This window comes from Taeniopygia guttata, chromosome 2, assembly GCF_048771995.1.
Source record: "Taeniopygia guttata chromosome 2, bTaeGut7.mat, whole genome shotgun sequence".
In the NCBI taxonomy this organism is placed as follows: domain Eukaryota; kingdom Metazoa; phylum Chordata; class Aves; order Passeriformes; family Estrildidae; genus Taeniopygia; species Taeniopygia guttata.
Genome location: NC_133026.1, coordinates 36815254 through 36827834, shown reverse-complemented (window position 1 = coordinate 36827834; position 12581 = coordinate 36815254). Strand labels below are relative to the sequence as shown.

The 12581-nt window shown below is 35.0% G+C and overlaps 1 protein-coding gene across 1 annotated transcript in view; it reads right to left on the bottom strand.

Annotated features, from left to right (window-relative positions):
• The window catches only part of KCNH8 (potassium voltage-gated channel subfamily H member 8), a 174166-nt gene that overhangs the window by 79874 nt on the left and 81711 nt on the right, over positions 1-12581 (bottom strand). Inside the window, exons 4-5 of the mRNA XM_030264957.4 lie at positions 11481-11608; positions 9085-9325 (exon numbers count right to left, since the gene is read on the bottom strand). Of these exons, the coding sequence (XP_030120817.2) occupies positions 9085-9325; positions 11481-11608 (369 nt within the window). The remainder of the gene's footprint in view (positions 1-9084; positions 9326-11480; positions 11609-12581) is intronic.

Genomic DNA, 12581 nt, shown 5'->3' with positions numbered 1-12581 from the left:
GCAATTTATCTGTCCCTATATACAGTCTTATTTTTTATTCTACTCCTGAGATAAACATAGAATTTCCTAGTGAATTGCCTAGGAAGAATTTATTCAAATGGAAGTGTGATTTTTCAATTCAACATCTTCCTTCCAGACATTTATAAACACAATTAGCTTGATGGTTTTCTTTCAGAGGGTGACATGATCAGGTGAGGGAGATGGAATTGGATTTATGTAGGAAAAGAAGGTAATGCACATCTTATACCATGGTGTATACCATTGTGGATCATATCTGAGCCATTATGAAATCAAATAAAGAAAAAAAAAAGGCACCACAGAGGTTAAGCACCAATAAACTAAGTACTAAAATGTAGGAATTTCATGCAATAAATATATTAAAGATAATAAAATACATACTATATAAATAATATAATCAAAATTATGTCTTAATAAAAGCCTATTGCAGCTGGTGGAGGAACAGTATTTTTTCTTCTTTTTTAGAAAGTTATATCAAACCGTGAACAGATATTCAGTAACAACCAATATAAACTATAGAAAAATTGTAAGGAAAACCTAGACCTGTTTGAGAAAGAAATCACTGGTGCCCATAATGAAGGAAAATTACAGTTTTAGGAAAGAAACACTAGTAGGAAACTTGAATTCCTTTGTAAATAGTAAGGATAATGATAAATAGTTCCATGTCATTACAAGAGAAGCTATAGTAATCTCACAGAAAATCCAGATGTATTCAATACGTACTTCTTATCTAATTTTGGAATGAAGCAGCAAAGCAAGGTTGTGTCATATCAGATGTTAAATTACAAGCCAGTGTACCCAAAATAAGATTCAGGAGGTAACAACAATCTAAAAGCCAAACACTTAAAGAGATGTCATTTCTGCAGGTTGATGAAAAAACCTCCAAAAATAGAAATATGTGGTTTACAAGCCATAAATAAATAGAGTTATGGGTTCTTTAAGATCTTTGAAGAGTTGAGGTCCTTCAGGAAAACATTCTTTACCCAAATATAGTGTCTTTAATACACAGGTTAAATATTACATCTTCTATTTAAGACTCAACTAGATGGTAAAAATTTCTAGCTCTTGTCAGAATCTTTGAGAACTGAAAGATCATACAAAACTACATATAACTGAAGTCTCAGGTATATTGTGCTGATGTAGGAAACAATAAGAAGGAAGAAGATGGACCAAATTATATGCTGCTGGAACATAAAAAAATTAATTATCTCAAGATATGATGTCTAGATCCTAATGAACTTGATATCTAAAATAGTATATCAATACCCATCATTGTACTATCAGGATGGTGTTTTGTTAAGCAAGAAAATTTGTTCTCTTCCACTGCTTAAACAGAAAAAAAATCTCATTGAGGATAATTATCATTCAAGAAAATTATGGGAAAGGATTAGAATTAGCCCTTAAGAAACTGTACATTTAAAAACATAAAATATGGCTATCAAGTATACCTCTCCCTCTTATTTTCCTTTGGGTGCAACCCCAAATATAATTTTCTCCTGGTCACTAGCACTTCAGAATATTGTGCAAACAACCACATTTAGTTTGTGCAGGCAGTCACAGAGTTTGGAAAACACATTTTAGAGCCACATTACACCTCAATTGAAAGAAGCTCTTCTTTAGAAGTCTTGTGGCTTTAGCTGGATGTCTAGAGTTCAGATGAACAGCAGAGGTGGTTAAAAGCTACAAATTCTTAAAATCTTTACCCCAATTCACAAGATGTTATGGAACGTGATGGACTTCTGAATAAGAGATTTTTGCTGGCATGCAGTAATTATAATTCAGAGATTTTGCTGCTAAAGTCACATTTGAATACACTGAGCTGTTTTACCAGGTAAACTCCAGTGAGAAGAGTTTACCATTTGACACCAAGTTGCTTATCACTGCACAGTACATGAGGAGTGGCAAGGGCCCTGTCCTACGACAGTGTTATGATGTATGTTTTCAGCCTTGATTCATTCAAGTTTGTCAAAGAAACAACATTTTCAGTGATTTTAATGGAAGAAAATCCATTTTTGGGTGTGATGGATCATAGCAGAACTGACTCCCAAAATCCATCTGTAGCTGACAGTCTGATTTGCTCTTCCTTACTATTTGTTCTTACAGTACAAAGTAATGTAATATTGAAGCTACATCCAAGTGGAAATACTGTTTTTTCTTGGATGAATTACCCATTAGTATATATAAAAAAAAAGAAACCTGAAGGCATCTTCTGAGTGTATTTTTATAATAAAAAGTCACTCCCTCCAGAAGGACATGGTCACTGATAATGCACTAACAAGATATGTTCTTTCAAACTCCATACTGTGGCTGCTGTAGACATGAATGACCAGCACCCCAATGGCAAGACGGGGGGGGTGGGGGGGGCATTTCTTTTACCTGCTTCTTTGATTTTTAGCCTTCGGTGTTTGCCCTTTTCAGTTGCTTTCTTTGACTATGAAGGTGCCTAACTGTTATTAGGTAATCTCAGTCCCATAGCAGCTGACACACCAGAAAACCATCACATATCATGACCATTATAACAACACACTAAAGTGTAAAGACTTTTTTCTTATAAACAATGCTGTATCTTTTGAAAATAGACTCAATCCCAGAACATACTGAATAACTAAAATATGTTTTATTGACTTTCCTACAAAGAAAGACTTTGGAGTCTTGAAAGAAAGGCAAGGAACTTGAAATATTTCTGAAAAATGAACTTTTAGCTCTGCTTTGAAAAGGAGCTAGTAGGCATGACTGCAGAAGTGTGAAAATTTCTACTTGGGCAATTTTCTTAATAGAACCTGCAGAAATATGGCAGAAAGAAGTAATTCCAAAAAGTGGAGAAGCATCAATCATATGATGTATCTTTTCCCTAAATGCAACCTATGTGAAGAAGACACAGGTGTTGAGTATTTAATGAACAGATTTTACTTCACACAAATGCTACAGGAAACAAAGATCAAATCAGTAAAATATTCAGTGGGCAGTGGCATAACTGCTTCATTCATTTCCAATTTTTGACCAGTTCCAAGAGAAAACCTGAACTATTTTTTTCAGAACTTACCCCGTGCAGTTTGACAACAATTCACATGGATAATAGCCAGAAATCATATCAAAAAAAGGAAAAAAAAAAAAGACTGCATGCTAATTCATAAAAAGTGTGGTAAACTACTAAGCATCATATAATTTCTATGGAAATTACCTAGATTAGATTACCTCTAGGTCTTATTGAAAAATACAATACTGTATTATCACTGTACTATTATGGGATAGTAAATGAAAAATACAACTTTTGTGATTGTAGTTCTAATAAAGAGGAGTTAGTAGAGGCAATATAAGTAAAATTTTCAGGGTGCTTCCATTACCATAACACTTATCTGCATCTACCTGAAGATACAGAAATACTTCCATGAAATAATCACTTGTGGCTTACACTTTTCTCCTTTAGGTTCAGGCTGATGTTTTTGTGCATGGAAACAGCATCTTGTGTGCAGACAAGCATCTCTTCTCCTTACAGGTATCCAAGGAAGGTTACCGGAATAATTTTTGACATTATAGTGGTCTTGCCCACCTGAGTTTGATATTTTGAGGGAGAATCTTTAAGAAACTCACTACTCAGCATAAATATTTTGCACTGTTTTTTCACATTACTAGGTAATCCATAGAGCATGAACATTTTCCTATGACCTTCTCTTATAAGCATTAGGTGTATCAACAATGTAACTCTGCCTGTGTACATACTCTGCTCATGTGCATTCACAGATGAGATCATTTGTTGCTTAGAAATAAATTCCCAGGTATAATTTCAAACCACTCCCTTGGTCCTTTCCTGAATTTTAGACTATTACAACCTGAAACCACACCTTCAACATTTCAAGACACTGCCATTTCCTTTGAAAATGCAGAAGTTTTCTTAGATGTGGGGTCCCCCAGAGAGAGAAATTGTTTTAAATTACCTTCTCTGTACTTGGAAAGATAGGAAATGATAATCATTATAATAATGAATAGGAAGATGAAAGAAAAAAATAAAACAAGCCTTCCATTTTAAAGCAATCTAATAAAATTTATAGCATTTAATACTTCCTCATCTTATTCCAACAAATTTCATTTAACATATGTTATTTTCAGTACAATATATATACTTGAATTACTGCGTAAGTCATGAATGATTATATTAATTTCTACAAGGTTTATACCATGGTTTTACATCTCTACATATTAAATGTCTGAGATTCAAGGACTTCATATGATTTAAAACAGTTTTTGAAAGGTTTTGAGTCATTTACATTTGTGATAGATAGGAATGTCCACACAAGTCCCCTTAGTCTACAGTGTCATGCCACACAAATCAGAGCTTTAGCACTGTTAAACATACAGCTTTAAAAAAAAAAATTGCTCATAAAACACTTTGTTAAATAATATTTAATGGGAAAGAGAGAAATATACATACAAAGAGAGAGAGAAGAAATCTCAGTGTAAATTGGGATCTATTTTTTCTCTTGAAAGTGTAAACCATAGATCAAGTCTTCAGATGCCAGTGCGTGTGTGGAGAGTGGAGGAAGGGATGGGTATGGGTTTTTTCCCCCACAGGTGGCAAAGTAGTATACTGCAAGAAATAACTTAACTCTCCAGTTCATAAAAAGTATAATTTTATAGCCATAATTAGTATCCAGTATTTGTCTTCCACTAAAAACTAAATGATCCACAAATAGAAAATTGAACTCTTCTCTCTATAGTTGTTCCTGGCCACAAAATACTCAGACCCTTTTGATCTTATTCAGCAAATAATGTATTACCATTACCCAGAAAGCCCATGCATATTTTCACTAAACCATTTCACTGATCTCAATTCCTGTTGAAGGCCTCCTATTCAAATAGTCCTGTGTGTAGACAATAAAGTACTGATAATTTTTCAGATATTATTGTTTTCTTAATCAAGATGTTCAATAATTTTTAAAAAAACAAAACTAAAACTAAACTAACTATCTTTGGTGAGAGGAAGCAAAAGATTTATTTACGGGGGGATGTTAGAGAAGGTTTGCACACATAACAAAGGGAAACATAATGGAAGTACATTCAAATGCAACATCACAGAAGTTATCACAGGAAACATCAAGTGAAAAATTTAGTTTCATATGGGAAGACCTAATTATGTTCTCCCTTCATCCTTTTACTTGAAGATGTTACAAAATGGACTGTTATTATTGTTTATCTTCTTTCTGTGTTTTAGAGAACTTTAAAGGCTAAAGCAGTTAAACCTCTAGCTAGATGCGTTTCTCATAAATAACTTAATTCATATCAATGCTCTTGTAAGCACCCCAAGTCAGAAGAACACTTCCATGTGTATTTTTATCATGCTTCAGCATTTGTTAACACAGGTCACAGAATCACTCATTAAGCTGTGTTGTAATGGACCTGCAAGGGTCACCGGGTCCAGTTCCTGCCCATTCACAGAACCATCCCTGAGTCACACCATATGCCTGAGAATATAGTCAGTCTTGGATAACACAGCTAAAAACAAAGACCTTGTCAAGTCTAAATGACTGTTTATGCAAATCATGTTCATAAGAGGAATATTGCTCCATGTTCTCAGAAATATGAATAAAATCAAAGTAGATAGACCTTATTTCTATAATCCATGGTTACAAAGCTGTAATACAACTGAAGATCCTATATCAGACAGATCTCACTGCATTTCTGAGGCAGTGGCATCATAAGAAGAATTTCTCTCAACATTTCTCATTGACTTTTCTCAGAGCACATAGATCATCCATCAAAGATATGCTTGTCAGAGCCACAGTGCAACAAATGCCAGGAAACTTATGCTTAAATTTAAGTATGTTGTCAACCTTACTACTTTCAATATAGCTATACATGTTCTGAGACACATTAATTCGATATTTTAACAGACAAGGGACCCTGGAGAGACGGTCATAAACACACTATTTTCTTTAAATTCACTGCAGGGATTTAAATGCAGTATGACAATTTCCTGAAAATACTCCATAAACCTTTCCTCGGAGCTGGAAATTTAAATCAGATAATAACTCTAGAAAAGAAATATTCTGGGGAAAATTGAGATATTATTCAAACTGTGGGAGGAATATCAGTATTCTACAGTACAGTGTTTGTGGTTATCTGTAACATGATTAGTCAAAGTCTCTTGTAGTGCTCTATGCACATTTCATTGAATGCATTTAGCTACAGCCATAGTGTTATTTCCTGGACTACAGACCTAAAAATATTACTAGAAACTATAAAGTAAAATTTACAGAAAATCTTCTTTGCTTTATTTTTCTTACTCAGCCATTCCATTGATCATAGACATGTCTCTACTTTTGAATTACTGATATAAAGAGTCCATATTTCCAACAAAATATATAACTAGAAAAGCAACACTGAACACTTCACCATCTTCCTTTGCATCAGTCAGAGGCCCTGCAAGGCCTCCCTGGTGGTCACTCACCTAAGATAAGAAATGCCTAGTCACGGTGACTGCACCAAAGAAGACCCTCTTCTGCATTCAGACCCTTGTTACCTCCCTGTAAGGCTGTAGGTCATAGTCTCCTCAACCCTGGCCATTGGACAATTTCCAATAACCCTGTACCCTATATCTACCCCCATCTCTGCCCAGTTTGGCAGAAGAGCTATCACTACCCCCTTCACAGGAGCTGAAATAAAGGACACTGCTCTGGAACCGCATACAGACTTCTCTCTCTATCCGTATGCATCTGCCGAAGAACTTGCCAGCATAGAGCTGAAACCAGTAAGAGCTGAATTTACCAGAGCTAAAATCACTCCAGACGTGCTTGCTAACATGCCTGTGGCTGGGAGTCAGTCTGAGGAACCCAGACAGGCTGAGCCAAACAGCCCAGCGCAGTCTGGGACACTCACGGCAGCGGCAGCCGGGGGTCAGACGGACCCCAGAGCCTCAGGCCGCATTATTTCTTGTTTCAAATTAATACTACAGCTGATAAATCAGTTGGATACAGATTATACTCTCTTGTGCTTATACTAAAATAAACATATTTATAACACAAACCAGTTATTAACACCATTATCAAAATAATGTAACCTTGAGTCTACTCTTTTTACAAAGTCACTCAGGTACATCAGGTGGGTTTATTTGATTTAGTATTCTTAATATAACATTAATTTATGACTTACTTGAGTCATAATCTCACTCTTTATGCAAGACACAAGATGAACCTTGATGATCTGTATTGCAAAATGCAAGTTTCTTACTACAGTGCTTGAGAATCTTTAAATGTGAATTGTTTGGATTCATGTGAAAGAGTCCACCAAGGTCAAATAGTGAGCGTAAAATGGAAATTTAGACCTTAAGTCTAAAGACAAAATAATGACCAAAGGAAGAAACAATTATTCAAATATTATTCATCATAATATCTGATTCTTCCATCAGCCATATCACCTACCAGTTTTACTGTCTACAATAAAGCTGACAGAGAAGAGGAATAAACTTTTCAAAATTTTTATAAGAAAATCTTCTGAGGTATTTATAACTGTTTATGTTGTTCCAATTTTCTTCAGTTCTTCTAGAGAAGATTGTAACATTGATTTTAATGTTTGAGTTAAGCTGTATTTTTTCATAAAAAAATAAGGAAGATTAAAGTGGAAAGAAGTTTAAAATCTGAAAATTATTTTATTGGTTTTTTTGGTTCTCTTTCTGTCTTAGGTTGCAAATGCAAGATGTGGTCAGGGGTATGTATTCTATTGCTATCTGTTAGAACCAGGTGAGGCAGGTTTTTTTTTAATCTCTTCCACAACCAATCCTCCCTCCAGGGAGTCATTACATCATGCCACTGTGAGAAGCTCTGCCCAGAGGGAGGAGCCAAGCATTCCTACCTGGATATAATCTGAGATTTGGAACACCAGAGCAGCCTTTTCCGCTGTACTCCCAGAGGAAGACCAGGCCCATCTACTCCACCACAGATCCTGCAGAGGAAAACTACACCTTCTGCAGGATCACTGCTTCAACAGAACCACACCTGCCACTGCAGGAGGACTGCAGCCACCATTTAATGAGACAGCTACCAACACCCTGACCAACAGGGCGTCAGGTTGCATTCTGACTCTGTCAGTGTTGTTTTGCATTACTGCATTTTTATTTTTATTTTTCCTAATAAAGAACTGTTATTCCTACTCTCATATCTTTCCTGGGAGCCCCTTAATTTCAAAATTATAATTTGGAGGGAGGGGGTTTACATCTTCTATTTCAAGAGAGGCACCTGCCTTCCTTAGTAGACACCTGTCTTTTCAAAGCAAGACGCTTTTTCTCTCAGAACCCATCTGAACCTTTTTCATGTTCAAGAAGGACATATCCAACTTGGCTTATTTCTTAAAAATGATAGCTTCTCCACCTGCAAGTAGCAACAGATCTGATCACTCAGTGTGACAGCACTGAGTGGTATTATAGCAGTAAAATCTTGGGGAAAAATCTGGCTGACTCTATTATTTTCATTCTTCAGAAATAAATTGAAAAAGATACTACCAAAAAAAATTAGAAACTTATTTGGTACAAAGCCATTATTAGATATGACCTTGTCTCCTTTTAGGATTCTTAAGGCATGTAAGAATTAAATGGATCACATGGATCACAGAAATAAAAAGTTTGGAGAATGGATCAGATGACAAACTTGAACCTCTCAAATTCTATCCCAGTTGTCAATATAGCATATTGACACTGTGTGCTATTGCAGTACAAGTTTAAATCTTACATTGATTTTTAAAAAAATCTATTTAGCTTGTGGTCCATGACTCTTCTAAGTGTGAAATAAAAAAATAACCCCATAGATTTTGAAAAAAACTGTAGCAATTCCATGGCACATCCCTATACTGGGAAGATTTGAGGCATTCCCAGGGTGAAACAATGGGTTTCAATCTTCCATGAAAATAAAAAAAAAGAGTAATCTAAAGTTCAGATAAAATACCATGCTGTACAGCTAAAATTGATTTTCTCTAAAGTCATGAAAGGGATGATTATTTCCTTTTCTAAAATATTATTCATCCTCTGAAAATCCTAAATGTCAGAAAAGAGATCCCAAACAACTCCCAAAAATATCTTACCTATGATAAAGAGAATTTCCACTGCAATGTCACTGACAGTTGTGCTTCGAGTTGTAGACAGTTCATCATGGCCAATAAAGGAAACATTGTAAGGTACAGTCACAGCAACATAAAACGTTGCCAGTAAAATAAGCCAGTCCCAGCCAGCTTTAAAAGTGCTAAAATGCAGCAATATGAATTTGGATTTTTTTGCATCTGAAACTTTGTATTCTGGAAATGCTGGTTTATCTACGAAAACATTCTGAAAAAAAGAGAAAAAAATGAGACAAAACAATAATTTGGTTACACAGAAGCATTTCTTGCAACACAGCTCTTAGGTGGTTGATGCTTTTGTAAAAAATCCCACATAATAACATATGTAGGCAAGAACAAATGTTACTTTTTTTCTCTAACCTAGACCTCACATTCATTTATACAGATGTTCATGGAATAAATTTTGTGAATATTGAGGCAGGAAGAAGACTAATAAGTTACAGATTAAATGGAGGAATAGGGGACTGCATCTGGCAAACTATTTCTTCCTCCGTTGAACTAATTCTCACTGCAAAGCAATATTATTCTACTGGACAATCTTTGTATACACAAAGACATAGTACTGAAAATAGGAACACAGAGAAAGAAGTTACTGGTACTGAAGAAAAACATCCTATACACAGAGTTGTGAGAAGGTTCTTTCAGACTATCTCTAGGCTGGTCCTATGGACTGAACAGCTCCAGTACTTGGAACGCCTCTCCTGGTTTATTTTATCTGAAGGAATCCAGTTCACGTGAATGAAAGCACAATTAGTAGTAATAACTTTTTGTTTTTCTTTAAAATTGCACTCCTGATCTAAGTCAAAATACTTATCTACCATGAAATGGCTCCAGACCTTTCTCACTAGACTAGCTTTGTCTTGAGTCTGTGTCTTACCAGTGTTTTATGTAACCAAGATTTCAGTGTCAAGCTGTAGAAATTCTTAATTTTCACCTATCATAGCTTTAAGAAAAAACACCTACCCTTCCCCAAAAGCAGCATGTGGGATGTGACCTGTCTTGCATTATTTACTAAAAAACTCTTGCTCACTGTTAATGTGGGCTTGGTTAATGCTGTTTCAGTAACAAAGAGCCTCCCAAAACAATAAAGTGCATTCAGCAAGCTAAGAGTCCTTCTGATCTTGGAGTTATTCACTATGAAATTAAAAAGACGAAACCTGCATAACCATAGACTTAACTACATTTGCCTTGTCTGTCACAGCCTTTCTCTTTGTGCTTCCTTTGAAATACTGATGTCATTGCCTTCTCTATTCTTGGTTCATATTCATGAATTTAAGCAGCTGGATTCTCACTGTTCTTAGAGTCAGCCCATTTTTTAATCATGGAAAAGAAAGTATTCCTCATGTTAATTCCAACCCAAAGCTCCAAAAATTTATGTATTAAGCTAGTAAATTACTCTCAGGATATTATTTTACCACGTTAAACCAGTATAACTGTTTTAACATGGTAAAATAACATCTGCACTAGCATTTTGAGAGTACCGGTAAGGCATCAAACAGTATTTAAGAGTCATGTTCCTAAAAAAATATTTTCATATTACTATGCAATGAAAATATCCCTGGAAGACCCATATTTTGTAGGGTTTTTTTTAATTATTATGCATCTTCAACATGAAATACTTGTAGCTTTAAAAAAAAAAAAATTTTAACATTTAATCTTTTCTTCAGCATTTAAATTCAAAGGAAGTGATTGTATGCCCTATGACATACATGCCAGGTGTGTATTTTCATGCCCTTAGTATATAGCAAGCCTTTTCCTCTTTTAATTTGTACTGCACAAAGCAGGAGAGTTATTTTTTCTCATTAACATTTCTTTAGAAGTCTTTCTGTTGCTATACTGTTGGTTTGGCTATGGTTTGATTTAGTGTTAGCAACATTCACAGCATGTTTTGTGAAGTTACTCATTATTTATAGTTACTGGGGGAATACAGAATTAATTTGAAGACAGAAACATTACTACTTCAATTATGAAATTAAAAGATTAATATCACAGTATAAAGTTGGAGAAATTTACATGAAAACTTGCCTAAATGAAGTGTGACCTTTGGAACTTAACAGCATAAACCTTGAGGTAAATTGGAACTAAAATTCTGAGAAATTTTATAATGTGGCTTTCATGGCATTAATTTTCTGTTTACAATATGATTAAATGCACTATCTTGCTCTATGGTAACAAACCTCACAGCAGGCAGAAATATGCTTCATTGAGAAGCATTCTAATCCTTGTTGCTGTAAAATTGTGATCAGGATACATCTCAAGTACTCCCTGACCTTTTACAGCACTTTCAATTTTTTTTAAAAGTTAGTGAAAAGGCTATTTTTTTTTCTAGGGTGGGTGTAGGGGAAGAAAAGAATTTTACTTACATTATTAATTTTTAATTTGTTCTTCTCTCTTCTTTGTAGATGTCCAGAGATATGATAAAGGACAGCTCTACTCCGTCTGCGTGCTGACTCAAAGTGCGATCCTGCTCTTCCTCTTCCTTTCCATTTTTCTGCAGAACAGAAGTGAGACTGCATTAAAGATCAGGAAATAACACTTTAAGCTTTGGAACGTGAACTACTGACATTTCAGACATTGGTAGAAATGTAAGTATTATGCACACCTTTTCTTTTGCTTAGTCTTTTGCAGCAAAGAAACAAACCCCCCCTCTCCTGAAGAGCAAATAAAAACCACTGTAAAATTTTAATTGTCAAATACCTTCACACAACTCAGAAGCAAGTAATTGCAACATTTGATTTCACAGATAAGATAAATGTACTCTCTACTGTTTCAGACCAGAGGGAAGAATGTCTAGAAGTAACCACTGAAAATATCCTTGCGGTGATCCTACTCTCTCTCTCACTTCACAGAAAGAAAAAAAATCCCTTGTAGTTTTTAAAAACAGAGAATCTGAATTGTACTAGGCTTCCATTATGTCAGAATATGCTAATTTGTAAGCTTGCTCATTAGTAATAACCAATTCTTGCATTCATGTGTTTAGATTGTTTTTTTTCCCACCACATGGCCACTGGCAAGACCGCGTGACATATTCCTTGGTGACATGAAACCCATTAAGAGTAAAGACTGAACATTATTTTGGAAAGGTTTGTGCTTTTTACCTCCATTCAGATGTCTGTAATTGTCAATCATGGGAACAAATTTTGTTCTTGCTTATAAAGCAGTAAATTCAAAGTAATTCCAGTCACTCTGGTGGAATTACAGTGAATTGATGCCAGAGTAAATGAAAGCAGACTTTTTGTGATGTGTCAGGATTAAGAAAAAAGAATCTATGGGACTAAAGGAAGAAGTCGTCTGTCAAGAAGGTTTAATTAAAGTCAATTGAATGCATACAAATTGAGGGGAAAAAAAAATTAACAAAACACAGAACTAATTAGCAGAGCCAGAATTTAGAAGCAAGGAAAACAGCTACTTTTTGAAACCTGCCTAGAAAAGCAAGAAAGATTTGTATTATACGAGACTGATGT